Source organism: Canis aureus, chromosome 16 (assembly GCF_053574225.1).
Source record: "Canis aureus isolate CA01 chromosome 16, VMU_Caureus_v.1.0, whole genome shotgun sequence".
Taxonomy (NCBI): Eukaryota; Metazoa; Chordata; class Mammalia; order Carnivora; family Canidae; genus Canis; species Canis aureus.
The window spans coordinates 11,243,504-11,271,371 of record NC_135626.1 but is presented as its reverse complement, the minus strand read 5'-3'; the positions used below and the strand labels follow the sequence as shown (position 1 = coordinate 11,271,371).

Sequence of the window (27,868 nt, the reverse complement as noted above, 5' to 3'; positions counted from 1 at the left end):
CAGACTCCCTCTCTGGCCATACCAGGCACTCACCTCCCTCTACCCTGCAGACCTAAGTGACTCCGCCTTTCCCCTCTATGGGGCATGGCCAGACCCTTCCTGGGTCCTACAGCCTGGGCATTGCCCTCTTCTATCTAGTATTGTCTCCTGAGCAGGATGGGGGTGGGGGGTGCCTGCACATGTGCTTGCCTATGTGGGGGTGGGTGCCTTGTGTGTGCGGTACCGTGTGGTTATGGGGGATGTGGGGTGCCCTGGGTATGGGATGGTGTGTCCTTCTCTTACAGTGGTGCTCCAAGGGTCACTGCCGCTCCCTGGCAGAGCTGAGCCCAGTGGGGGTGGTGCATGGGCAGTGGTCTAGCTGGAGTCCCCCCAGCCTTTGCTCCCGTTCCTGCGGAGGAGGTGTGGTCACCAGGAGGCGGCACTGCAACAACCCCAGGTACATGTGGAGGGAGCACTGCCCTTCAGGTCTGGGAGGGGATGGAGCCTGCTCCACATTCCCTGGTTGGGAGGGCAGTGGCTCACCTGTCACCCCTCATGTCTTGTGGACATTTTTAGGCCTGCCTTTGGAGGGCATGTGTGCGTGGGTGCTGACCTCCAGGCGGAGATGTGCAACACCCAGGTAGGCCTTCCCTTGGGGCAGGACGAGAGGCTCAGGTGGGCAGGGCTGGGCCCTGGAATCAGGAAGGATCCCAAAAGATCAGGGCAGCTGAATTTGTGGTTCACACCAGGGCACTTTTGAGATTTGGGGGTGCTGCTCCACCTCCCCTGGGACCACGGTGCGTACTCTAGGACTTCCCTCCCCTCCAGGACCTCCTGAAACCATTCTTTCAGTTCCAAATGCTGGTGAAATCTACATCATATAAAACCATTTAAAAGTATGGGATCCAGGGGCATTTGGTACATTTACAGTGTGATGTGACCACCACCTCTATCAAGTTCCAGAGCATCTCCATGACCCCGAAGCAGAACCCCAGACCCATTAGCAGTCCCTGACCCTGACATCCTCCAGCTCCTGGCAACTACCGATCCCTGCCTCTGGATTTGCCTGTCCTGGACATTTCATAGACATGGAACCCCACAATATGTGGTCTTTTGTGACTGGCTTCTTTCACTCCGTGTCATGTCCTCCAGGGTCACCCGTGTCATAGCCGGTGTGAGAAGTTCACTCCTTATTAGGGCTGATTAGGGCTATATTCCATCGTATGGATGGACCACATATTATCTGTTCATCTGTTGACAGACATTTTGGGCCATCTTGACGTTTTGGGCCATCTCCACCTTTTGGTTATTGAGAATCATGCTGCTCTGAACATGTGCATATGCACACTCGAGTACCAGTTTTTATTTCCTTGTAATGCACCTAAAAGTGGAGTCATTAGATCACATGGTATTTCTACACCCAGTCCTTTGAGGAACCTGCCAGCCATCCTTCACAGCAGCTGAGCCATTTGGCTTTCCCACCTGCAGTGTGCAAGGGTTCCACTTTCTCTCCATCCTCTCTATCCCTGTGGTCCGTGGTTTTGATCATGGCCATCGTCCTGGGCACCAACTGCTAGAATGGTGCCTGTGACACTTAGTTAAGATGTGCACCTGGTGAGACCTTCCCTCCCGCCTTCAGGCAGACCCAGCGCCTCCCCAGACACAGAGGGCCGAGTTCTCACCTGGAGCACAGGCTTGGGGGAGGCAATGAGCGAGCAGGGCTCTTTACCTCTTTGTTGCCGAGTGGCAGTTCCTGCCCTGTGTCCTTGCAGATTCTTCTGGATCCTCCCATCAGCAGAGGAAGGCTCTGGCCTCCCCCACTTTACAGAGCAGGGAACCGAAGTGTAGCCAGGAGCTGGCTCCAATCCACATTTTGATCTTGTGCTGCAGGGTGCCTTGCTGTCCCCAGGGGCAGAGGCCCCTGTCCTAGGTCCCCTGCCCCCATCCCAGGGCCCCTCCTGTGCCTGTCCTCTGCCTCCTCCCGGCCAGGCCTGTGAGAAGACCCAGCTGGAGTTCATGTCTGAGCAGTGCTCGCAGACGGACAGGAAACCGCTCTACCTGACCCCGGGGAATGCCTCCTTCTACCGCTGGGGCTCCGCTGAGCAGTACAGTCAAGGTGGGACTGACCACCATTACCCCGATGCTGCAGATGGCAGGGCTGTGCTCAGGCTCTGCATCAGTCGAATCACATCCTGGCAAGGCTCCTGGCTAACAGGCCTGAGTCTTGGTTTTCCCATCTGTAAAAATGGAAATGAGAGCAGGGCCTCCCTGCTTGGCTGTTTAGGGTTCAGTGAGATGATCCCCGGGCAACACCAAGGGTGCTCCTTGGTTTATTTTTTTATTTTTTATTTATTTATTTTTTTTGCTCCTTGGTTTATAACTCAGTAACAATCACTATGTCCTCAGGAGGCAGGACCCTTGCCCCCAACCCAAAGGATGAAGACAGATAGCCCTGGCAGGGAGGTGGGCCTACCTGGGTCATGCCTTGCAGGGTTGCCGCCTTCCCCCTACTCCCTGTCCCCCTCATGCCAGGGTTCCCTGTCCCTCTGCCTTCCCAGGGGATGCCCTGTGCAGACACATGTGCCGGGCCATTGGCGAGGCCTTCATTGTGAGGCGTGGGGAAAGTTTCCTAGATGGGACCCGGTGTGTGCCAAGTGGTCAGCGGGAGGACGGGACCCTGAGCTTGTGCATGTTGGGCAGCTGCAAGGTAGGTGCGTGTGGGCAGCAGAGGTGCCCTCCCATCTAGGGTGGCCCTGAGGCCAGTCACCTCAAAAGCCAGATGCTGAAGGGCTCCGAGGGGGCCAGTGTGCAGGGGCTGGCCCCCCATGAAGCTGCAGCAGTCTGCACGGGGTGATGCCAGGGTGCTGGACTGACCTTGGAGTCATCTGGGTGTTAAGACCCCTGCCATGACCTTGGGTGAGTCACACCTGCTTCCTGCATCCGTGTCAGATGCTTGTAAAATGCCTCTAATTTGTGGTGTGATTCCCAGAGCCTCAGAGCTATGGGGTGAGTGGGCCAGCACCCTCCAATGACACCTGCCTGGGTGTCACCTGCCACTGCTCTTTGCACAGACATTCGGCTGTGATGGCAGGATGGACTCCCAACAGGTGCGAGACGTGTGCCAGGTGTGCGGAGGGGACAACAGCACTTGCAGCCCACAGAACGGCTCTTTCACAGCTGGAAGGGCCAGAGGTAGGGGCTGCCCTAGGGATGGATGGCCGGGCTCCTCCCAGCCTCTAAAATCACCTGCAGCCCAGAGCCTCAACACTGAGCCCTCATGGCTCACAGTAGCTGTGATGCAGATAAAGCCCGGACACTGGGCAGTCTGCGGTCAGCTGGCCTCTCCATTCCTCCCCAAGGAATCCCATCAGAAGGGATATTATACTTCGGTAACCCTTGACTTTGATCCATTTATAAAAGAAGTCAACTCATTTGCCAAGTAGGCGCTTAGATGGTCAGCCAAGGAGTGGAGTCCCACCTGCTGAGCCCTTGGATTCAGTCCTTCCTCCTGGCCAGGGCACACCCTGGAAGCTGACCGTCCCCCCAGCTTTGATTACCGCCCCCCCCGACCCATGACAGGAGACTGTCTACTGCTCAAGGTGGTCCTGTTGTTAGCTTTTGGTGTTGAGGCACTGCTTCCTGGGCATCTGACATTTGCTCCCTTTCACTGTGATGTCAGTGATCTGAGACTACCCACCATGTCTGCTTCCATCTAGAATATGTCACGTTCTTGACAGTTACCCGCAACCTGACCAGTGTACACATCACCAACCGGAGGCCTCTCTTCACACACTTGGGTGAGCTGACCTGAGGACGCTCCCCCAGAGGTAGCCAAACTGAAGTTTATAAAGCACAGTCCCCAAGATGCCCTCACTACTGGTGCCACCTGCAGGTTTAGGGGGTTCCCAACTGCCAGGTTGGGTATGTCACTACCAGGGCCCCCAGAATGCTGAGAGCTTTTATACCCGCACTTATGGCTTATTACAGGGGAAGGAGACAATAAAACAAGCCCAAGCAGGAAATGCCTAGGGCACAGTGTGGGAGGGCTCCATGTCCACCATCCCAAGCATGGCAACGCACACAGAGTATTATCCACCCGGGGAACTCCCTCAGGCTCAGTGTCCAGTTTTTTTTTTTAATATAAAGATTTATTCACTTATTCATGAGAGACAGAGAGAGGCAGAGACATAGGCAGAGGGAGAAGCAGAGAGCCCGATGTGGGACTCGATCCCAGATCCCAGGATCATACTCTGAGCCAAAGGCAGATGCTCAACCGCTGAGCCACCCAGGCTCAGTGTCCAGTTTTGATTAGGACTTTGTTATGCAGACATGAGGCATGACTGATTGATGACTCACGTGGATGGCCTCAGTCTCTAGGTTCACAGATGAGATCAACTCAAAGCTGTTGTCCTAAATCACATATTTAGTCTTTCTGGCTTGGGAAGTCCCCACTGTAAACAAAGACACTCCTATCAAGTGTGACGTAGGTCCCAGGGCAAAGGCCACATCTGTGCTTCTTGATTTCCAGAGGGCGCCTATGCCTGTCCTCTGACTCTGGAGTGGGGGTGCTGGCCCCAGGTCCTTGAGCCCCCAAGCCTGCACATGAACACACTTGGTGAGAGGCAGGTCCACAATGCTCACTAGGTTCTGGACAGAGCCACAGAGCCACTGACATGCGGAAGCCTTCTGAGGGCAGGCGCCTGTGTGCCTATGGGAGGATGTGCCTTGCTTGTTTGCGCGGATGGCCTGCGGACTGAGGTGCTAGGCAGACAGGCTCCTTGGGGAGGGCTGGGGCCTGGGGCGAGGAGATTTATCCGACTGTTGCTACCACCCCTTTCCATAAGTCAGGATCTGTTCTGGTGGGTGGCTGGTGCCCACCTGCCACAGCTGTGGAGGGGGTGCTCCCCTGCTCACAGCCTTGCCCCCCCACAGCGGTGCGGATCCGAGGGCACTACATCGTGGCTGGGAATTCTAGCATCTCTCCCAGCACCACCTACCCCTCCCTCCTGGAGGACAGCCGTGTGGAGTACAGAGTGACCCTCACCAAGGACCGGCTGCCTCGCCTGGAGGAGATCTCCATCCGGGGACCCACCCAGGAAGACATGGAGATCCAGGTGACCCAGAGGGCCTGGGGGACCCAGCAGGGCCTCCTCCTGGTATCACCCGCTTATTCATTCAGCAGCCCCTGGAGTTCTGAGGGTGGGTGTGCAGGGGTCAGGGGCTTGCCTGGGGTTGGGCTGTGTGGCTGAGGTCTGAGATGAGCTAATGCTGCTGGGCCAAGCAGGGAGTGGCGTGTGTTGAGGGAAGTGGGTGTGCACAGGGTGGGTAATTAGGAGGGATAAGGGAAGGGGAGAGGGCTGGAGGGCTTCATGATCTCCAGGGGTTGGGGAGGGAGGCTGGTGAGGGGGCTCTGTGTAGGGTACAGGGGGGATTGGGCCTGTGTCAGCCCTGGCTGAGGGAGGGTGCGGGGAGTGAGACAGTGGGGTGCCCAGATTAGAGACTCTTGTAGCCCAGCAGCTGGAAGCAGGGAAACCCAGAGGTCAGGGGCCAAGGCCTAGGGACTCAGGTAGACTGGACTTTGAATCCTGGCTCTGCAAGAACTTGGGCAAGGGAATTGACTTTTCTGAGTCTCAGTTTTCCCATCTGCAAAATGGGGCTAAGCACACACGCATTATGAAGTTATTATAAAGGTTCATTTTTTAAAGATAAGTTGCGTTAGGCATGTGGTGGTGTGTCTGGCACCCTACATGTGCAAGCACCCTGAAAGGTGGCTGCTGCGACAAAAGTCCTCGCTGGCTTAGGTCTTGAAAGTACCCGACACTGAGGATGCCCCATCCTAAAGGTGGGAAAGTGAGCCCCCTCCCACCAGAAGTCCTGAGGCAAAGGGACGGGCACAGCAAGGGCCTGACCTGGAAGCTGAATGCTCTCCCAAGCCTCTCTGTCCTCTGCAGAGCATCCTAGGCTCTCAGCCTGACTCTGCCACCACCCTGGACCTCAGGCTTCCTCTGTAGAATGCGCACGAGCTGCTGGCCTGCCTGCTGGGGTTATGGGGTGCATGTGCCAGGCAGTGTTGGCAGCCATTGCTGGTACCAAGGAAACTCTGAGTGGATGTTGACTCTCACTGTTTCTTGGGGACAGAGGTACATGGGAGCACATGCTTTGGGCGCGTCATCTGCACGTGAGCTCCTCTGCACATGTCCCCATGCGTGCTTTGCTGAGGAAGGCACTTGGAGGGAGAAATGGATGTTAGCATGTGTGTAAACAGCCCTGAGGCTCTTGGGGAGGGGGCCAAGTCTCAGTGGTCTCTGGTCTAGCAGCCCTAGCCTCTGCCCCCACAGCTGGAGGAGACAGTGGGGCTCCCCCAGAGTCCACCCAGGCCAAAAGGAGCCCCCTGGTGAGCCACTCACTTCTTCCCTGCCTGCCCACGCAGCCCAGTTCAACCACTTCCCTGCCCCCAGGAATGGTTCTCAGGTGGTAGCAGCCAGCTGAGCTGTCTGCATCCTTTGCAGACATGTATGTATAAAATGTATGTATTTGTATGTATAAAAATACACATTCTTGGGCCCCTCCTAGAGCCACTGAATCAGGACCTACCAGGCTGGGCCCGAGAACCCCCATTTTTACAGAGGATGGTGCTGTGTGGCTAGATGAGGCATCGTGGGGGCAGGTGCTGGAACCTTGGAGGCCTCCAGAGCTTAGCCTTCAAGCCTGGCCCCTCTCTGGGGCTGGGCTAGGGGACGGAGCCCAGTGTGACCCTCAGAGCTCCTTCACGGAGCCCACTGGACAAGGACCCGAGCTCTCTGTCTGTCTCGTGAAGGTTTACAGGCGCTACGGGGAGGAGTATGGTGACCTTGCGCGCCCAGACATCACCTTCACCTACTTCGAGCCTAAGCAGCCACAGGCCTGGGCCTGGGTCGCCGTGCGGGGGTCCTGCTCGGTGAGCTGTGGGGCAGGTGAGGCCCGGGGCAGGGCTCGCCTGAAGCATGGTTTGCGCCCTGCAGGGAGGTGGCCCAGCCTCCCTCTTCCCTCCCAGGGCGGCGCTGGGTGACCTACAGCTGTCTGGACCAGGCCAGGAACGTGTGGGTGGAGGCTGCCCAGTGCGAAGGGAGCCAGCAGCCAGCAGCGTGGTCAGAGTCCTGCACCCCCAGGCCCTGCCCCCCACAGTGAGTGCTGTTGCGCTAAGCCATGGCCGCTGGGCTCTCACTGGCTATGGAGCCCATGTCACGTGCGCTCAGTGAGGCCACGTCCAGGCATGTTCTCCGTAGTCTTGGATGCTGCCCTGGGAGGTGGGTTATGTCAGTACCCCCATTTTGCAGGTGAGGACATGGAAACTCGGGCAAACACAGGTGACAGCCTAGTGTGACCCATACCTGCTGCACCTCGTCTGTGGGCACATGCTGCAAGGTGGAGGTGACCGCCCTCCCCAGAACGGTTGTGGTGAGGGTCAGAGAGGTGACGGGAAAGTACCTGGCCTGTGCAGCTGGTAGGAGTGTAACGTTAAGAACAAGACTGTCCTTGTTGAGTGCAGAGCTGACGCAGCTACCTGCCAGCACTTTAAAAAGTTGATTGATTGTAGGCTCCACACTGGCTGTGGAGCCCAACATGGGGCTTGAACTCATGACCCTGAGATCAAAACTTGAGCTAAGAGCAAGAGTCTGATGCTGAACTGACTGAGCCACCCAGGTGCCCCTTGCCAACACTTTTATACAGGTGTCCTCTGGCTCAGGTGCAGCTTGGAGATATCTGGAGGGCCCCTGGGCTGAGGTGGCTGTATGTGTGCAGTGTCCAGGCACCTGCAGGGACCTGGGGCCTGGCCCAGCACAGGGAAGCGAGTCAGTTGGATAGATCTGCCTGTCTCTCACCGCCTCCCCCAGGGGATGGAACCCAACACTCTGTTCCCTTCCTCTGCAGCTGGGCAGCTGAGGACTTTGGTGTGTGCCGGGCCTCCCATGGGGGAGGCTTGCAGGAGAGGGTGGTGCATTGCATGGAGGCCCAGGGCAGCCTCCTGAGGACATTGCCCCCTGCTTGGTGCAGAGTACCGGCCCCACAGCCAGCAGTGCTAGAAACCTGCGACTCTCATCCCTGCCCCAGGAGATGGGTCCGGGGATGCAGGGAGGCAGTGTGCCTGGCAGGGCTTGTCCCTGCACTGAGCCCTACCCTGAGTGTCCCCTCTTACCAGGACTCTGGCTGGGTCTGGAGTGGCCAGCTTCAGAATCACTATCCAAGAGACCCTGGGCCGGCCATTTCCCTCTCTGAACCCCCTAGTCCCTGCTTAGGAGGGGTTGTGAGGACCAAGTGAAGCCACAAATGTAAAGCAATGTGTCACTTTGCCATTGCTGTCCCCAGGGCACCTCCCATCCCTTCGGTGTCCAAGCTGACAGTGGCTTATTCTGATTTGCCACTAATTGGCTGGGTGACCGGGTCAAGTCCCTTCCCTCCCTGGGCCCCAGTGGGGAGAGGGTTGGCCTAGATCACTGGTGGCGCACACATGGATTGGGCTCCTTTGTCCCTCTCCCATCCTTGGCGGACCTGGGAATCCTCACCCTTTCCCACATAGGCCCACTCCTGCCTCAGGACCCTTCCTGCTTCAGCACGGCAGGAAGCCACCACCTGTCAGGGTTGGCACACACGAAACACAGTGGCCATCCCTGATCTGGGTGATCTGATTGTGTTACAGCACCCACTTGGATGCAAGGAGTGGTGGTACTCTCTGGATGGAGGCCCACCTTCCTCTCTGGATGGCAGGAGGGTCAAGGCCTGTGTCACTGTCCCTGGGGTGCTGAGTGGAGTGCTGGCAGTAGTTCATCCAGCACTTTAGGGAGCAGCCTCTGGATTTTGTTTCTTTGTGGGGCTTCTCATTGAGCTCTTGGACACCAGGGTGTAGGTTCACTGCCTCCTGTCCCAGGAGTGAAGCTGTACCTACGGCCCAATGAGAGGCAGGGCCTTATGTCTGTCCTGTGCCATCCTTAGGCAGGAGGCATCGGATGCATGCACAACAGCCTGTGGAGCAGACCTGGCATCACAGAATGTGACGTGTGTGCACAGGGTAGCTGGCCTGGAGACACTGGCCACGGCTGGACCCTGCTCCACAGATGAGAAGCTGCCTGCCCTCAAGCCCTGTGTGGCCACGGCATGTCCTCCGGGACAGGGTTATGTGAGTGTCCCAGGCATGAGGGTGACCCAGGCTATTGGGGGTATATCTGGTCAGGAGAATGGGGAGCACTGGTTACCGTAGACCTCCTGGCCAGAGCACAAAGACCGTCCTTCTGCAGTGCTACTGTGTGCAGGATCCCCCTGGTCAGAGGATGGACCTAGGGAAAAAGCACAGGGACCGCTGGGAAGCCCGCCTAGCCTTCCCTCCAGCTGGCAAGCAGGGCCAGGGACCCAGACCCTGTCAGAATGCTGCCAGTTCTCCACTACACAGAGAAACCATGCCACAGTCCCGCCTGTGTCCTGGGGCTTGCAGACAAGGGTACTGGCCAAGCCTGTGTCCTTGAGGCTGGTAGTGATTGCAGAGCCAAGTGTGCCTGCAAATCTGGCTCTTGAGCCCCAGCCTCAGCCCTGCCCCCCAGCAATAACTCATGCCAGTACAGAGAGCTAGGTGGGTAGTGGGGTGAGGACATCCTCTGGTAGCCAGAGCACGCCTCCCTGGAAAGGAGTAGCAGGGAGGGGCAGGCTTTGGGTGTTGGTGACCACATCTGCTCTCTCCTGAAGAGATTGGGTTGGAGGAGGGAGGACCAGGTGCTCAGGGATCTAGAGGGGGCAAGCCGGAATGCACCAGCTTGTTGCTTGTCCCTTGCAGCCAGACCTCCAGTCTCTGGAGGAGGAGAAGGAGGCCACATCCCCATCAGGAAGTGCTGGGCTGAGGGCTCGCACCACACACATGTGGACCCCCCTGGCAGGGCCATGCTCTGCCTCCTGTGGTCAAGGTGAGGTGCCCAGGGCTCATGAGCTCTTCCCTGTCTGCATTTTGCCTGGTTCTAAAAAGCATGTGAATTGGCTTACAGAGAATCCACACTATGGAGGAATATGATGTAATACACGAGGACGTTGGGGCAGAGTAAGGACCACCATGTAAACTTATTCATTGCTTGGCTGAAAGATAGAAAAGATAACAAAACTCAGCTATTTGTCAAGATCTAGAAAAGCAGCAAGAGAAGGGCCCCAGTAGCTCTGAGCTTCCTGGCAGCCACACCAGAGGAATGAGATTTTTAAGATATGCTGTGTCCTTTCTTTCTTTCTCTCTTTCTCTCTCTCTTTCTTTCTTTCTTTCTTTTTCTTTTTTCTTTTTTTTTTTTTTTTACGATTTTATTTATTCTTTTCATGAGTGACACCAAGAGAGAGAGGGATGTGGGACTCTATCCCAGGACCCCGGGATCACGCCCTGAGCCAAACGGGTCCTAGGCACGCTCAACCACTGAGTCACCCAGGTGTCCCAAAATTTGTGCATGTTTAGACTCAAGACCAGAGACTTTTTTTGAGGATACTCCTAAAGGGGAGGTTCAAGGAAACGAGCTCTAGTAGCATATTTGTTATAAACACGGTAAGATGGGATCCCTGGGTGGCGCAGCGGTTGGGCGCCTGCCTTTGGCCCAGGGCGCGATCCTGGAGACCCGGGATCGAATCCCACGTCGGGCTCCCTGCATGGAGCCTGCTTCTCCCTCTGCCTGTGTCTCTGCCTCTCTCTCTCTCTCTCTCTCTCTGTGACTATCATAAAATAAATAAATAAATTAAAAAAAAAATAAACACGGTAAGAGATTTTCACATGGCAATTCTCATAAAATAACAGTAAACAACAGCAGCTACCACTTGAGCACCTACTATGTGCCAGGTAATTTGTATCTCCATTTTAAAAATCTATATAAATATCCCTGTAAGTTAGGCACCATCGGGTGAAAAATCTGAGGCTCAGAGAGGTTAAGTCACTTGTCCAAGGTTACACAGCTGGTAAGTGGCCAAGTCAAGACTCAAACCCAAGTAGGCCTTTTCTGCTAGAGCTCTCCAGAGAGCTGGCCCCTGTAGTTCTTATTGAACCCTCCTCTTGGGCTTGGGGGTCCCTGCTTCCTCCCTGCAGGCCTGACAGAGCTGAACTTCATGTGTATGGACTCTGCCCTGGGAACCCCTGTCCGGGAAGAGCTATGTGACCTGGAAAGCAAGCCTGGGAGCCGGCAGGAGGTCTGCCAGGCTGCCCCATGCCCGGCTTGGTGAGTGGTGGTGGTGGTGGGGAGGCTCAGTGCCTCAGTGCCGCAGGGGGCGTTGCGGCAGCTGGGTCCCCTACAGAGGAAGGACTCTTACCCTCTGATTGAGTGCTGGCCTTCTTACTGTGGGTGGGAGACCCAGGCCTTGGCGGGGGTGGGGGGGTGGGGGCAGGTGCCACTTGATGTTCACTGTGTGGGGCTGGACCACAGCCACCCCATCCCCCTGCCTCACTCCAAGAGCTGGCCGGCCCCCAGGCCCCATCCCATCAAGGACTGCAGTCCAGAGCCCTGCCCTGCCAGGTGGGCCCCTTCCCAAGGAGACAGGTAGTCCTAGGCATGCATCCTTAGAGGTGGCATCATCACCTTCCTGTAAGCTCCTGACCCCCAGTGCCCTCACCTGCAAGAGTGGGTCACACCGGTGTCCTAGAAGGCTGTGGGGGATGCTGTGGGCACACGTGGCCGATGGTTCACTTGTCATTGCTTGCTCTTTACTGAGGGCCTGCCATGCCCAGGTGCGGTTCTGGCAGTGGGGCTGCAGCAGTGAGCACCCAGCCCTACCCTCTTGGACCAGACACCAGGGGTAGTGGAGAGATGGAAGAGAAATCAAACAGACAGGGAGACAGAGTTTGACAGGTGGTGCTGGTGTGATGTGGCAAACACAGTGGGAAGGAAGATTGGGAGTGCTGGCCAGGCCCTGTCCGGGCTGAGATCCCTAGGGGAGACAGACAGCTTTGCAGTCCCCCTGGGGTGCCCTGCCTTTCCCCCGTCTGACCTTTGAAGACATCAGTTTGCCTTCAGCTTTCTGTCTGTAAAACAGGCCCTTCTGAATGTTCTCCGTCCACTGTGCCCAGCTGCTCCATGGAGATGTAAGGGTGACCCTCAGAGGAAGGACCCCTCCAGACCCTCTCCAGTATGGGGAGATGAGGGGAAGCCCTGTTCCCTTGGGTCCCCCCTGACTCCAGTTTGCCCCAGGTGGAGGTACAAGCTGGCCGCATGCAGTGTGAGCTGTGGAGGAGGGTTTGCGCAGAGGATGCTATATTGTGCACGGGCTCACGGGGAGGACGAGGACGAGGAGATCCTGCCAGATACCCAGTGCCAGGGGCTGCCTCGTCCAGAGCAGCAGGAAGCCTGCAGCCCAGAGCCCTGCCCACCCAGGTCAGCAGCCCCGAGGTGTTGGGGAAGCAGCCTGAGGTCCTGGAGTGTGCAGACACCAGGCCAGTTGCCGTGGGGCTTATTTTAGGGTGGCTCTGGCCAGGGAGACAGTCCTTGGGAAGCAGGACTACTGGCAGGCTGTACCAAGTGTCAGAGGTGACATTCCAACAAAATGCAGGTGGCATGGCCCGCTCTGATTGGGGTGAAGGTGTGGGGAGGGCTGGAGAGCTTCCCTGGGAGAAGGCAGGGTGTCAGCGGAGCCCAAGGATGGTCCCAGCTGGGGTGTGGGACAGAAGAGCTCAAGCCAGCAAGGTCCAGAGGTGGGGTCCGAGCCTCCTAAGGAAGAGTAGACAATCACCCACCTTGTTCACAGCTCCACAGCTGCGTCCTTGTAGTTTTGCACTTTGACCAATGAAATGCTTTTCTGTATCATCGAAAGAGGCAAACAGACACCCATGTGCCACCACCAGGTTTAACAGATGTGCTTTATTGCCACATTTCCTTCATGTCCTTGGCTTTAAAAAAATACACCATTCCAGATAAGAATTCGTTTAAATTAGAAGCCTTAACTCATCTATGATATCTTTGGGGGTATGTTGCAAAGTAGGGAGCATACTTTATTTCTCCAGATTGCTAACAGAATTTCCCCCAGCCGGCTCCATTATCATGTCTTCTTAGATCCTTGTGTGTGTTGGGATCTGTGTCAGGGCTTTTGACCCGATTCTGCAGTTCACAATCCCCCATTGATCCCCATCCCCATATCAGGCTGTTTTAAATACCGTAGCTCTGTGGTCCATTTACCACCCGCACCAGTGTCTCTTGGCTTCTTGTGCTAAAGTCCCTTGTGCTAAAGTCCCTTGTGCTAAAGTCCCTTGGCCATGCAGCACATTCATTTATATGGGATTTTATCTGGGACTTGTATGGGAATTTGACATGCATAAGGTCTAGCTCCTCTCTGGATGTCACTGTAGCCGTGTCCTCCTTGATATTCTGGAACACATGCTCCTGCCTCAGGGCTCCTGCGCCTACCTTCCCATTGTGTGGATGCATCTTCTCTGGATATCCTTGCAACCAGGCTCTGCTCAAAGCACCACAGCAGCGAGGTGGGGAGTCCTGAACAGCACACCCTACTTACCTCAGGACTCTCGGCACTGCCTGACTCTACCACTTAGCATTTATTTCTCTATCTGCTGTCTCTTCCTTCGAGCCTGTGGTTTCTCCACGAGGGGTTATTCTGCCTCCCAGGGGACATGTGGCAATGTCTGGAGACATTTTAAATGTCATGACTAGGGAATGGGGGGGGGTGTTAGTGGCCTCTGGTGAGTGGGTGGAGGCCAGGGGTGCTGCTGAACATCCTACACTGCACAGATGGCCCCCATGACAGAACCACTGGCCCCAAATGTCAGTGGTGCCGAAGTGGAGAAGCATATGTGTTCTGAAGGGTGGCGTGGGAGGCTTGGTTGGTTCACTCCATTTTCCTAGCGTCTAGAAGAGTGTCAGGCCCACGGAAGACATGTGTTTGAGAGGTGGCATCCCAGAGCCAGGAGGTGGCACAGTGTCACCATTAGAGCCTCAGGCTCCAGCACGGGCTCCCTGGGTTCGGTCTCAGCTCTAAAAAATGTCTAAATCATTCATTGAATGATTACAAGTTAATACGGGCAGAACTGACCCACACCAAGATTTGTTTTCCCTTCTCCTGGGGCATGTTTTCCTCCATCCCTGTTACTTGGAATCACCAACCAGAAATGGTGAGCCATTGATAGGAAGGGCTCGCTCTTCCTGGGCTCAGGGCTGCACTCTGGGTCTTTTCTTCTTGCAGGTGGAAAATCATGTCCCTCGGCCCATGCTCAGCCAGCTGTGGCTTTGGCACTGCCACACGTTCTGTGGCCTGTGTGCAGCTCAGCCAAGGCCAGGACATTGAGGTGGATGGGGCAGCCTGTGCGGCTCTGGTTCGGCCTCAGGCCAGCATCCCCTGCATCCTCGCCTATTGCACCTACCGGTGGCATGTCAGCACCTGGACGCAGGTAAGTTGTGTGGTTGGGGCTGGGGCTGGGGCTGGGGCTGGGGCTGGGAAGTGCATCTGCTGAGGGTCCTCACACACGGAACCCTGGGGGCTCTGATTGTGATTCCCTGAAAGGAGGGGGCTAGTGGGGTAGGAGGTCGTTGGGGCACCCAGAGATGGAAGACACAGCAGGGCCTTGAGACCCAAGGGGCAGGTCTAGCCCAAGGTCCAGAGACACCAGAAGATGAAGGGGAAGGTAACTCTGTTCCACACCTTGCTTTTCTGGTGTTGTCCTGTGTCCAGCACCTCACAAGGTACTAGAAAGACAAAGGTAAATAAGGTTAGGTCTCCTGATGGGTAAGCTCACTCATGATGTAGAGGGGGAGAAGAGGCAAAGTAGCCAGCCACCGCTGGTGTCGGTCACAGGACTCTGGGCATCCAGGTTGGGTAGAGGTGGGAGCTCAGACGAGGACAGGGTGGGAGCCTCAGTCTCCTCACCTGTGGAATGGAGAAACATGCTTGCCTCCTGGGCTGTGCAAAGATTAGATGGGATCATTCCTGGCCAGTGGTCACCGCTGCCCCCGATGCCCTCTGGCAAGGTCAGCCTCAGCTTCCTTTCCTCTTTCCTGGCAGTGCTCTGTCTCCTGCGGAGATGGCATACAGCGCAGGCGTAAGGCCTGCCTTGGACCCCAGGCCCAGGCACCTGTGCTGGCTGACTTCTGCCAGCACTTGCACAAGCCAGCCACTGTGCGGGGGTGCTGGGCCGGGCCCTGCGGTGGGCAGGTGACTCCCAGGCCAGCACCCAACGAGGAAGCCACTGCTCCAGACCAGGCCACTGCTGGTGCCTCTCCGGAGTGGCCTCAGCCCCAGGCCCACCTTCTATCCCCAGCACCCCCGCTTCAGAGGCTTCTGCCTGGGTCTCAGGAAAACCCAGCTGAGTCCAGTTATGTTCTTCAACCTTTCTGTCTGGGTGGCTGGTTGGCTGGCTGCAGGAGGGGTGGGCAAAGGCACCACCACTGGGAGAGCTGGGACTAGCTCCTTGTGGGGACCCCTGGGGCTGTCCTGCGGAGGAACCCTAAGAACCCTGGGTTGTGTGTGGCTAGACTGAAGGGATGGGCTCTGGAGGTGGTGCTCTGGGCTGGCCCTCTTCTCCCACTCTGTATCCACCAGCAGGGTGCAAACTCACTTTTATTATCATCAAGGGAAGGAAACCTGTGTTTTCAGAGAGTCGGCCCCAGGTCTGTGGGACTCAAAGCCAGGCCCTACTATATATGCTGCCTCCCTCTGTCTGGAGCATCTTGGAAGCGGCTCTGTGCCCTGGATGGTGACACTTGGACCCATGCAGCTCCCTTCTCTCCCCTCAGCATGGTCTGGCTGGGCCTAGGAGGATGCCAGCCACTCCCCTGCCTGTCTCCCACCCAGCATGGAAAACTCCAGGCCCCACCCTGCTAGGGATGCCCTGCCCACCCAGAAGCTCTGTTCACCGGGGGCCCCTGTCGCCTTTCCAGGTGCCTGTGGCCGGCAGCATCTTGAGCCAATGGGAACTATTGACATGCGAGGCCCAGGGCGGGCTGACTGTGCAGTGGCCATTGGGCGGCCCCTGGGTGAGGTGGTGACCCTCCAAGTCCTCGAGAGTTCCCTCAGCTGCAGTGCTGGTACGTCTCGGGCCGTGTGTGCAAGTGCTGCAAGTGCCAGGCCGCCAAGCACCAGTGAGCGTGAGCCCACCCCGTTCGGGGCCAGATGTGCCACGTGCATCTCCATGCATAATCCTCATGGCCATCATGCGATTGGCCTGGGACGCCCCAGATGATGAAACTGAGGTGGTGTCCAGTGACTTAGAGTCATACATCCGGGAAGTGGGAGGGCCCTGCCCACAGCAGTGGGTCTACCCAGGACACCTGGAGTGGGGGTGCTGGAGCCTCACTGCACTGCCGCTTCCTAGGGGATGTGTTGCTGCTTTGGGACAGGCTCACGTGGAAGAAGACGTGCGGGAAGCTATCTGGCATGACTTTTAGCTCCAAGACCAACACGCTGGTGGTGAGGCAGCGCCGCGTGCGGCTGGAAGGTGGGGTTGTGCTGCGGTACAGGAGCCGGCCTGCACCGGGAGCCCCCCACCGAGGTATGGCAAGGTGTTTGAGCCTCCCCCACATCCCTGCAGGGTGGCTGGGTGGGCGCTACTGTTAACTGGCTGGCCGGCCAGGCAGAGAGGGCACCCATGGAGATGGAGGAAGACACCCCTGGCTCCTCGACCCCAGGATGAGGTCCCAGCATGTGTGCTGTGCCCTTCCTCCCTGGGGCCTGGCAGTGACATGGGTGGACATGAGACCTGACTTTGACCACAACACCAAACTTTCCCCCTTCACTGCTCCCCTGGTGGTCCACACCCAGTCCACATCCAGTTCATCCACCTGCTCCTCTCTACAGAGTGTGACATGCAGCTCTTCGGACCCTGGGGGGAAATCGTGAGCCCCTCCGTGGGTGCTGATGGGAGGAACTCAGGGGGCTGCCGCATCTTCATTAATGTGGCCCCACAGGCCCGAATTGCCATCCATGCCCTGGCCACTGATGGCACAGGAACCGGTGCCAGCTATGTCTTGGTAAGGCCAGAATGGGGACAGGAACAGGCGGACTTTTGCTATGAATCTAGACAGCTGTCTCTGGGGATGGGAGCCAGGAGTACTCTACTAGAGGACCCCCTGAGTTTGCTCAAAAACCCCAAAATCTTTAGTGAAAGAATGAGAGAGAATTTCCTCCAGGTACATCAACAAATGTTTCTTGAGCTCCTCACAAGAGTGAAATAGGAATACACTTTTTCTGGTGTAGACTGTCAGCTAGCCCAGGACTAATGCATAATTTTAGACCCCAAAAGAACTTTTCCAGAAGAGCGGGCTCCCCCCACAAAGTTCATGGGGGACTGTCCTCTGCAAGGTGTTAGCTCCCCTGTTGTAGGCAGCCTGGCTTCTGGAATCAGACAGACCTGGGCTCTGATCCCAGCTCTAACACCCTGGCTGTGTATCCTTGGGGAAGTAGTATAACTTCTCTGAACCCTAGTTTCCTGGTAGAGTAACAGTGCCTTCCTGATAGGGCTGTTGTGTGAAGATTATATGTGATCCTGACTGTATGATCCCTTGTATATCAAAGGCTCCCCGAATGCTAGCTAGTTATCATTTGTGGCTGGCCCTCTGGGGCTGGCCCTTTCCCTTCAGATCCGGGACATCCACAGCCTGAAGACGATGACATTCCGTGGGCAGCAGGCACTCTACTGGGAGTCGGAGGGAAGCCAGGCTGAGATGGAGTTTAGCCAGGGCTTCCTGGAGGCGCATGCCAGCCTGCGAGGCCAGTACTGGACCCTCCAATCTAGAGTGCAGGAACCTGGCTGGGCTGAGCCCTAGCTTCCTCTCTGAGCACATACCTCCAGTGACCTGTGGGCACAGGGGGATGCCTCCCCCAGACCCCAGAAGAGAAAGGAAGGAGCCTGACATTTATGAGCACCTCTTAGGTGCCCGGTGAGGCCCGGAGGGTTGATTCTGGGCTCTGAATGCTCTCCAATTTGGATTCCCTCCAATCTCTATCTCCTTTAGGACTTCCTCCAACATGCCAAAGGCTGGGCGGTGGGAGGCAGGGACTGGACTCGCTGGAAAGGCAGTCTCCAGCCTCTCTACCAATAAACGGAATGTGCAGTCTGAGTAGCGTTTCCTTCCCCAAACCTGTCCAATCTGGCTTGAAAACCTATCCCAAGGCATTGCCTGGATTCCCGGGCAGCGGTCGGGCTCCAGACCCATTCTTGAGCCGCGCCATCCCAGCGGTCTTCCCCTTTGCCACCCAGGGTGGAGGAGCGGGGGGCTGCGGAGTCCAGAATGGGCCAGACCCAGCGCACCTGTTAATTGCGCGCGCCGCCGGCCGGGACGCGCGTCCAGCAGGGACGATCTGAGCGCCGAGAGCGCCCGGGCCGCGCCGCGCCGCCCCGCCCCCTATGCTAATGAGCACGAGCCCCTCGGGCGCACCTTGCCCCCCGCCCTGCGGGCCCCGCCCCCTATGCTAATGAGAGGCCGCCTCTCCCACAAGGCAGCGCGCCGGGCCGACGCGGCCGGCTCCGGAGCGCTTTGTGAGGGCGGCGGGCTGCGCCAGACGGCGGCACCATGAGCGGCTCGGGCGGGGCGTCGGCGGCGGCTGTCAGCTCCGCGCCGCCGGCGCAGGACGAGGGCATGACGTGGTGGTACCGCTGGCTGTGTCGCCTGTCGGGGGTACTGGGGGCCGTCTGTGAGTACCCGGCCCGGGGGAGGGGCCGGCCACGTCGCCCACCGCGCATGCGTGCCGGGTCCTGCCCCTGGGCGCGCCCCCGCGGGGAGGGGCTGGGGGCGGGGCGGGGCGGGGGCTGCGGGGCGCGCGCGGAGCGGACGCCCGGTGGTTGCTATGGTTACTGGCCCTGCGGCCCGGGCTGGGGCGACCCCGGGCGGGGCTGGCGGCTCTGGGGACGTTCCGGGAGGGAACGCGAGCTCCCGCGGCCCAGTCGCTGCCGCCGCCGCGTGTCCCTGCGCCCGGGGCTTGGCGGGTCCTCCCAGATGGCGCCCGGGCCGGGCGCGGCTTCGCCCGCTGACCGGGGCGTGGGTGGGGGCGGCAGCCGCCTTCACCTTTGGGCGACGGTCGTTGATCCGTGGGACGTGCCAGGGGACGGGCGGAGAGGGGTCCTCCCCGTCCATCCCTCTGCCGGCCGCTCTGCCGCTTCTCCCGCCCCGACGCAATGCCCCCAGCGCCATCCCCGACGCACATCCTGACCTCCAGTTGCGGGGACGCCGGGGCACATTCCCCCTCCCCGAAGGAACACGAATAGGAGGCAGACCTGCCACGGAAGTAAAGCAGAGATCCTACGGCGGGTTCTCCGAAGGCAGAGGCGCGTCTGAGTGGTCCGCTCTCCTCTCCTCTTCCCGTGGCCCTCAACTTTGGGAATTGCTGGAGCCGAGAGGGCACCTGGCACAGAGGGTGGGGCGGGGCAGACCCCCATCCTGTCTGCCGGGGGAACACCTTTCAGGGTCCCCTGCAGGTCCCGCAGCCCTGCCGGGTGGGTGGATGCGGGAAGTTCAGGAGTGCGAGGTGGGAGTGTGCGGCTCAGGCAGGGCGTGCCCTTATCCAGAGGTGGCCCCTGCGTCCCTGTCACGGGTGTCAGAGCAAGCGCGTTTTTGCCTCCAGAGGAGAGACTGGTGGTTTGAGGTCAGGCCTTAGATAAGACCCTCTCCAGTTTGGTTAGCTATTTTCCTTGCAGATCAGAGTAGGGGGGCCTGGAGGGAGTGACAGTGGTCAGTGGGGTAGAAAGGAAGGGTTCCGACTGTGGCCTGTGGGCCGTCACCCTCCCACTGTCTTGGATTCAGCGTTTCTGCTAATTTCTCTAGGTCCTCAGGCAGTTCTGTGCCTCTCAAAGTGGGGTACCTGGGTCACCCCAGGACTTCATGGTGTTGGGGCTACAGATGAAGCACCAGGAGAAGCTCATGCCATTGCTCTCAAATGTCAGTTTCACTCGAAGATTGTGAGGCAGGGGTTGTTATGTAAATACCACGTAAGGTATTTGTGTGCACGGGGTAGAGTGCAAGGCACCCCAGAGTTTTAGGGATGAGGGACACCTGGCTGGTGCAGTTGGTGGCATGTGAGACTCGATCTTGGGGTTATGAGTTCGAGCCCCATGTTGGGTGTAGACATCACTTAAAAACAAAATCTTTTTTTTTTAAGATTTTATTTATTCATTCATAGAGACACACACACCGAGAGAGAGAGAGAGAGAGAGAGAGAGAGAGAGGGAAAGAGGCAGAGACACAGGCAGAGGGAGGAGCAGGCTCCATACAGAGAGCCTGACGTGGGACTCCATCTAGGGTCTCCAGGATCCCGCACTGGGCTGCAGGTGGCGCTAAACCGCTGCGCCACCGGGGCTGCCCAAAAACAAAATTTTAAATAAAAAAAGCTTAGGGATGAAACAGGAATTCTGATAAGGGTTGCACTCTGGCTGGTCTCTTCAGTGTAGGGTTGCCCTCCTCGTCAGCAGGCGTCTTGGAGAGGCATTTATTCTGGGTCCCGACAGTCATCCAGAAGCTATAGCCTGGGATCAAAGAGGACTGTACAGGATGCCTCCCTCACTTAGCAAGAACTGGAAACTTCAGGGGGACGGACATCTTCCAGCCTAGATTGTCCTAGGACTCCTGGCTGAAGCTTCTGTCTGGGTTGAAACCTGGTTCTCCCCCAAGGTTGGCTGTTCGCAGGACGGTGGGGGGAGGGTGGGCCCTGGAGGTGAACTGCTAGCTGCCACAGGTGTAGGCCTCTGTCAGGTGAGTCCAGGCCCAGCTGAAATCAGGGCAGAAGCAGGACTGTGTTGGGGGTGCTCACATTTGTGGCCCTGGGGAACCTCGCTGCCTGAAAGCATACATGCCATGTCCAAGGGGAGTACCACCTTCTTAGTAGGCAGAACATACCTCTGTCATTCTAGGAGACCTTGGGGACACACAAGGGCAGTCCCTCTGCAGTTTGGGCTCACTTCATCTGGTTTCCTCTCCCACCACGGGTAGTCTGCATTGGGTTACCAGGGAAAACAGCCCGAGAATTCCAGGCCAGTCAGGGATCAAGTGCAGAGGAGCTGCTGCAAGTTTAATGAACTGGTTGCTAATTGCTGCCTGAGTGCCGAGCTTCCAGCCCCACCCCAGCTAAGGCCCCAGCTGGGTGCTGGGCTGAGTGCCAGGCTGGGTGCCAGCTGGGAGCCAGGGCCCAGAAGTGTCTGGCCAGCTCTGGGAGTTCTGGGTGAAGCAGGGCCCAGAGGCAGCTGGTTGTGTGCAGAGGTGGAGGCGAGTGTGGCACACCCTGCCTGTGGGGCACAGTCAGAAGCCCTGGGCTAGGCTCCACATTTGGGGCCTCAGGGCCTGATATTCCAGGGGTCTGTGGGCTGGGCTGTGGCACTTGCCTGTGTGCAGGAGAGAAAACGGACCTACAAAAGTAACAAGAACATCCCCAGGGTTCCTCAGCTGGTGTGCAGGTCACAGCCGGTGTGGTGATCCAGGTCTCCCTGATCCCAATTTCTGTTCCAAGAGAGGAAAGGCAGCCCTTGACCCAACCAAAATCCAATCCATGTTTCCTGCATCAGAGGGCTTCTTATGTGGCTAATCCTGTGAGTGGTGGTGCCTGCCTGACCTGAACCCCCTAGACTCCTCTCTCTCTTCATCCTCAATACCTTGAGGTCGGTAGGGGTTCAGCTGGGGTTCAGAGGCCAGCCCTCCCAGTGGTAGATTGGACAGAGGGTGACACGCCCTCTGAGCCCACCAGCCTCCAGCTGCACGCACACTTGCTCTGGGGCCTGGGGCAAGCTGCTTCACCTCTCTGAGCCTGCATCCTCACCTGGGGTGTGGGGCAGTTACATTGGTCCCACTTGTGTCCGCTGGCAGAGAGGAGGCTTGCGGGTTCTGCGGGGGGGAAACAAGTGCTGGGTGTCGGAAGGAATCCTTCCTGGCAGGCTCTGTCCCTTCTTCCCCGCTGATTCCTGCTCCTGTCTCGCTTCCAAGCTTGTGCCATCTCGGGCCTCTTCAACTGCGTCACTATCCACCCTTTGAACATCGCGGCCGGCGTGTGGATGATGTGAGTAGCCTTGTGACCTACTGTCTTGCCCGGTGGGGTTTGGGGCATGTGGATTTCTGGTCGCCGGGCAGGTCTTCACCTCCTTCATACCCTGCCATGTTCGGTTTTTCTGATTCTCATTAGGGCCGGGCCCTGGAAGGCTCCTACCCAGGCCTTTATTGTAGGGCCAGAGTCACAAACATTTCCCGAGTGCCCACTGAGCCAGTCTTTGCGGGCACCATGTCCACTACCATGGGCCTGGCCTCTGGGAGCTCTGGGAGCCATCAGAGCCAGTCAAGGGCTGAGTTGGAGGCTTGGTGTCTGGTGGGGTTGGAGTCAGGTGCTGGGATCAGGAGCTCCAGCTGGGAGGTGGGCAAGCCACAGACAGGGCAGGTCAGAGCTGGTGTGGGACCAGGTAGTTAGAATGCCCTAGATGAATTCCCTGCCCACCTCGTGTCAGGATACCTCGATCCCGTGGGAAGGGAACGCAGGGGTGAGCCCTGACCAGTGCAGCTCTGGCTGCATCTGACCAACCCAGCGCATGCGCCAAGTGGCTGTGCACCAAGCAGTGCCTGTGCCCGTATGGGACTTGGCCGGGGAGGGGCACAGAGATAGACGGGGGGCCCTGCCCTCAGAGAACTCAGGCCAGGGGTGAGGCTTGCTGTGGTGGGGCCCAGAGGCCTGTGCTGGCCACAGGCAGTAGGGATGGGGGTGGGTCAAGGCGCTGGGCCCAGGCGTCAGTGGGTAGAGTCAGGAGACTGGCTGGCTGGGTGTGGAAGGGCTGGGAGGACTAGGGAGAGCCAGGGCGAGTGTGGGCTGTGCAGAGTCCCTGCTTGGGGCTTAGGTGGGCACCTGGGGCACCCTCAGCTTGATTCTCTGTAGGTCATGAGGGCCCAGTGTCTGTGACGGTGACCCAGCTGTGGAGAACACGAAGACTGGAGCAGACCCTCAGTCAGTCCCCACGGCCTAGTTGTTCCCAGCCCGAATATAGGAAGGCGGGCCGGGGTAGGGGGTGGCAGGGGAAGAATACTGCACAAAAGGGCTTGCTAAGCTCCCTCCTCCCTACGTGGGCTTTGTGAGGGGCAGCCTTCAGTGACTGTGGACGGACTGACCCACTCTGGGCTCTCCCAGTGGGTGAGCCGCTGCTGGGGACAGCTTTCCCAGGGCTGATGGCCCTGTGGGTGACAGCAGTGATCATGCTAGTAGCTGAGTGGCAGTCCACGCTCTGCAAAGTGCTACTGACAGCAGTGCCATGATGGAGGGGGTCTTGTCTCCTTCAAATACAGGAGGATAAAGGGAAGACCAGAATCTCCCTCTGGAGCATTCAGTTTGGTTAGGGAGGCTGGCATGTGGGCAGCGGTTCCGCAGAGGCCCCAAGAGGAGCCGTGGGGGGCCATTGGGGACCTCCTGCTCTCCAGGCCCGTCAGCCTGCCACCCTCTCTCCCTGCCCTCCAGCATGAACGCCTTCATCCTGCTGCTCTGCGAGGCACCCTTTTGCTGCCAGTTCATTGAGTTTGCGAACACCGTGGCGGAGAAGGTGGACCGGCTGCGCTCCTGGCAGAAGGCTGTCTTCTACTGCGGGTGAGGGGCCCCAGGGGCCGGGATGGCTCGGAGGCTGACCCCCAAACTCAGGAACCCCAAGGGCAGGCGGTGGGTAGCAGCCAGCATGCGGGGCTGTTGGTGAGGATGGGCCTGGGTGAGCCTGGTGCAGGGTCCTCTGCGCCACAATGGTGGCCATTGTGAAGTGGGACCAGTGGTGCAGCGGCCGGGGAGTGAGCTCAGCGCTGCAGTCACCTGCGCTGCAGATGTGAGGGGCGGGAGCCCTGCCCTGGGCTGCGTCAGAGAGAAGTGTGTGCCTGCAGCTCTGGCCCAGCCTCGAGGAGTTGTTAAGTACATCTTGGTAGGTCCACAGGACGCGTCTGTGGGCAGCCTTTGGAGAGAGTACTGTCCTTACAGGTGCCCTGACATGAGGGCAGGTTGCAAAACAGAAACCGTCACCTTCCAATAGGCTTTCCTTTGATTTTCCCACTTCTTTTTTTCCCCAAGATTTTATTTATTTACCCATGAGAGACAGAGAGAAAGAGAAGCAGGCTTCCTGTGGGGAGCCCGATACAGGACTTGATCCCAGGACCCTGGGATCATGCCCTGAGCCGAAAGCAGATGCTCAACTGCTGAACAGTTGAGGCACCCCTGATTTTCCTACTTCTGACAACAGATTTGGTACACAGCACTGCCCACCTGAGTCATGAGGTTGAACCAATTTCAAGATGTCTGGGACTCCAGGACTGTGCCCTGGGCTGAAGGCCGACACTCAATCACTGAGCCACCCAGGGGGCCCTTGATCTTTATTTTTAAGAAATGTGTTTTAAAAATACTAACAGAGATATACATTCATTAAAAATGATTTGGAAAATATTAAAGCCCCATTGCTTGGAACGTTTAGGTCTCTGTCCACTTTTGCATGGGGAGCCTTTTAAACCTGTTTCTTGGGACACCTGGGGGGCTCAGTGGTTGAGCATCTGCCTTCAGCTCAGGTCATGATCCCGGGGTGCTGGAATCGAGTCCCACATCAGGCTCCCTGCAGGGAGCCTCCCCTTCTCCCTCTGCCTGTGTCTCTGCCTCTCTGTGTCTTTCATGAATAAATAAAATCTTAAAAAAATAAAAAATAATAAACCTGTTTCTTACACAGTTAGCTCCATCCTAAGTAAATATGTATCCTGCTTTTTTTCACTTAATATCGTGATATAAACACTCACTTTCAGTACTACCACAAAGGCTTTATAAGGTTACTTTTAATGATGGGAATACTCATTCCACTGTGGACGTCGTGCTTTTCTTAAGTTCCAAACTGTGGTGCAAATCAAATACACAGTGATGTGCCAACACGTTTTCTGTGATGCTTTCCTTGAGATATGTTTCCAGGTATGCACTTATGAAGTCAGAGAGCACAGTCATTGAAAAGGTTTCAGTACGTGACTGCTACTTTCCAAAAAGGTTTTCAGCATTTCCACCACCTCCGTGGCCCAAACCCTCCCGGGGCCATGCACCGTTTTACAGTTGTGTCCGTTGTTTAGGAACTGACCTGTTCTTCCAAATGTTTTTGCTAATTGCATTTTCTTTTTTGAAAATGGTCTAATTTACTTTTTACCTATTAATGGGAGACATTCATTAATGGCATCTTACTGTTTTACGTTGCAAGTTCCTACATTTCCTGTAGTGAAGATTTTTTAATCCTTTGTTATATTTCCTGCAAATATTTTTTCAGCTGGTTTGCCTTTGTTTTGACAGAAGATTTTCCTCTGTGCTCTTCTTGTGTGTGTGTCATTTCTATTATGCTTTTACTTAGAGATTTTATAACCACAGTAAAACCTCACGATCACTTACTTGTCTGTTCTGGATAGAAAGTCAGGTGGAATTCGACTGGCCAGTCTGGTGGCCCAGTCTGACCTTCTTTGTGTACAGGGTGTGTGAGGGCAGGTGGGGCTGCTGGGCAGGCAGCCTGGCCCAGGGAAGCGACAGGACGGAGTGCTGGTCCTCTGGTTCACCCTAGCCACTGCCCCTGGTCTGGGAATCCCAGCCAGCGTGTGGAGTCAGCCCTAGAGACATTGGAGCCCGAGTGGACACCTGCCACCAAGTGGCACCAGACTGTGGTCAGGGGACGAGATGGAGCCAGGGCTGCTCCTGCTGGGAACCTTGCAACTAGGAAGCCCCACGCCTTCTGCAGCTTAAGCTCTGGGATCTTTCTTAGTGAGACGGGGCTGGCTTTTCTGCAGCATGAAGAGCTACCATATGTTTGGTGCTGACGTTGCTGATCCGGGCATTGTGTTGTGTAGTTAACAGGGAGGAGTTCAGGAACTTGCCAAGTCGCTAAGCCAGTAGAGGGTGAACTGTTTTAGGAACAGGGAGGGTGGATTGTCCCAGGGTTGTTTCACCCTTTGTGTGCCACAGACCCTTTCAAAGATCTGATGAAGGCTTTATGTCCTCTTCCCAGAAAATACAGAGAATTGTGCGGACAGGTGCATGGGTGTTTCTGAAGCCTGCTGGTGAACCTATGTCCAGACTGATTTCTAGGGACCCTTCTTGTACCTGGCTGTCTGGGAAGGGGGCCGGGGTTGGTCTGGGGAGCCTGGAGGTGGGGTGGCAGCTTCAGGGTGGGGGTACCCCCTTGACCTCTGCCTCTCTCCTAGGATGGCCATCATTCCCATTGTCATCAGCCTGACCCTAACCACGCTGCTGGGCAACGCCATTGCATTTGCCACCGGGGTACTGTACGGGCTGTCTGCTCTGGGCAAAAAGTACGTATGTTTTTCCCAGCCCCTGGGAGGAATCTGAAGTCTCTCAGGGAGGAAGGTCAGAGACAGGCCCCCCTTAGCCATTTGCGGAAACTGAGGCACAGAGGTTGTCAGTGACTTTTGTCAGTGTTCCCAGGGTGTTCAGCTCTAGGGAATGAGAGCGAGAGGGTTCATGGGCTTCTGGTGGCCCGGCTGTACCTTGCCGCAGCTGATAGTGGGGATGGCAAGTCTGGCTTGGGGGAGCTTCTTCCTCTGCCCTCAGAATCAAGACTGCAACTCTCAGTCCTTCTCCACCCACCATCCCAGGCAGCCTGTGCCACTCTTAGAGGTGATGTGTGTGCCATCATAGCAACAGGGTCTCTGGGGAAACCAGAGGCCCAGTAGTCTCTTCTGCAGGTCATGCTTTGGTCACAGGCCAGGAATCTGGTGGTGGCTGGGAGGGCTGTGTGCCTGGGGTCTGTCCTCACTGTGATGTGGACTCGTTCTCTCCCAGGGGTGATGCAATCTCCTATGCCAGGATCCAGCAGCAGAAGCAGCAGGCAGATGAGGAGAAACTCACGGACACCCTGGAGGGGGAGCTGTAATGTGAGCTTCCCGCTCGCCCTCTGGTTCTGTGTGGACACATCCTGCAAGGACAAGGCCTGGAGCATTGACCCCAAAGGACAGCCTGGAAGAGGAGCCCCTGCCTGGCTCCCAGCAGTCCCTGTACGCTTGTCCCTACACCTGGAGTCCTCTTCTGTCTTTTCCTCTCTATAGCTTGGTATCTCCTGGCCCTGGACCGTAGCCAGCAGCAAGGAGACTGGCAGGGACAGCAGGTAGCCTCAGGGGTGACCCAGGCCACAGGACTGGAGGAAGGGCCTGCAGTAGCTATGCAGACAGCCCATCTGGCTCCACTTCTCACAGCTGGCCTGGCTTGGCCAGAAACAGACTGCTGTGCACATTTCCAGAATTACAGCACTAGCAGAACCACCGGGGATCTGCTGAAGGCTTGGGAGGAACTTCCCCTGGAGATGCTGGGCCTGTGCTCAGATGGGAGGCACGTCAACCCGGGCCTGGGCATTGGTCAGAGGGAGCCTCCTCTTGGCTCTCCAGGCAGGAACATAGCCTGTAGGTTGAGCCACCTGGGCCCCCTCTGTTCACCTGCCATTGGGACAGAGCTGTGCCCTGCTGCCCAGGGTCTCTTACCACTGCCCAGGCCCCTCCCGACCTCTCTCTTCTCTGTGGAAGCCCACAGCACTCCCAGGATGCTCCTCGAGTACCCAGAACAGCAGCTTTGGCAGCGGGTAGACAGTTGGGTACTTGTCTCAGTTCCCTGGAACCTTGGACAGGCCATTCCAGGGACTTCTCACGGGCCTGGCCCATGCTCCCAGGTTCTCCCCGTAACCCCCAGGGCCTTGGTGCTAAGCAGCTGGGGAGGGCAGGCTCTCCTCTGTCCCATGGGGCTCTTTGTCCGCCTGTCTGATGTGGTCCTGCCATGTTAGCCGTGGCCCAAACCCGGTTATTAGGGCTAAGCTTGACCCACCAGCATTCCTGCTGGCCTGCCCCCTACCGTGCCCTCGGGGAGCTTCTTGCCTTTGAGAGCTGGGCAGAGACCACAGCTGCCTCCACCACCATAAGCTGTCCCCACTGCTCCAGGTGCCAGGCCATCAGGGAACAAGGCC

At 57.3% G+C, this 27,868-nt stretch overlaps 2 protein-coding genes and 1 long non-coding RNA gene across 13 annotated transcripts in view; 2 read left to right on the top strand and 1 right to left on the bottom strand.

Moving 5' to 3' along the window:
- ADAMTS13 (ADAM metallopeptidase with thrombospondin type 1 motif 13) overlaps positions 1-18,017 on the top strand; it is a 30,754-nt gene extending 12,737 nt beyond the window's left edge. For 4 of the 11 annotated variants that reach the window (XM_077851306.1, XM_077851308.1, XM_077851303.1 and 1 more), the window contains 19 exons: positions 285-436; positions 556-619; positions 1,969-2,095; positions 2,538-2,686; positions 3,051-3,171; positions 3,696-3,776; positions 4,912-5,093; positions 6,797-6,932; positions 7,013-7,142; positions 8,950-9,133; positions 9,782-9,908; positions 11,054-11,183; positions 12,150-12,332; positions 14,149-14,353; positions 14,965-15,274; positions 15,840-15,986; positions 16,274-16,450; positions 16,756-16,928; positions 17,538-18,017. In XM_077851306.1, coding sequence (XP_077707432.1) covers positions 285-436; positions 556-619; positions 1,969-2,095; positions 2,538-2,686; positions 3,051-3,171; positions 3,696-3,776; positions 4,912-5,093; positions 6,797-6,932; positions 7,013-7,142; positions 8,950-9,133; positions 9,782-9,908; positions 11,054-11,183; positions 12,150-12,332; positions 14,149-14,353; positions 14,965-15,274; positions 15,840-15,986; positions 16,274-16,450; positions 16,756-16,928; positions 17,538-17,723 — 2,964 coding nt within the window. In that variant the 3' untranslated portion in view covers positions 17,724-18,017. Of the gene's footprint in view, positions 1-284; positions 437-555; positions 620-1,968; positions 2,096-2,537; positions 2,687-3,050; positions 3,172-3,695; positions 3,777-4,911; positions 5,094-6,796; positions 6,933-7,012; positions 7,143-7,890; positions 8,078-8,949; positions 9,134-9,781; positions 9,909-11,053; positions 11,184-12,149; positions 12,333-14,148; positions 14,354-14,964; positions 15,275-15,839; positions 15,987-16,273; positions 16,451-16,755; positions 16,929-17,537 lie in introns of those variants that run through there. The other 7 variants (XM_077851312.1, XM_077851304.1, XR_013354006.1 and 4 more) reach the window with 7 other exon arrangements.
- Positions 18,018-18,414: 397 nt separating this feature from the next.
- CACFD1 (calcium channel flower domain containing 1) lies at positions 18,415-26,926 on the top strand. The gene is made up of 5 exons (XM_077851302.1): positions 18,415-18,591; positions 21,864-21,936; positions 23,371-23,496; positions 26,103-26,210; positions 26,701-26,926. Exons 1-5 carry the CDS (start codon positions 18,471-18,473, stop codon positions 26,789-26,791), a joined length of 519 nt encoding a protein of 172 aa, XP_077707428.1. The 5' UTR covers positions 18,415-18,470; the 3' UTR covers positions 26,792-26,926.
- On the bottom strand, positions 19,983-23,945 carry LOC144285762 (uncharacterized). Its single transcript, XR_013354003.1, has 2 exons — positions 21,700-23,945; positions 19,983-21,383 (listed from the first exon to the last, which is right to left on the bottom strand). It is a non-coding gene; the product is annotated as an uncharacterized LOC144285762 (long non-coding RNA).
- Positions 26,927-27,868: the final 942 nt, after the last annotated feature.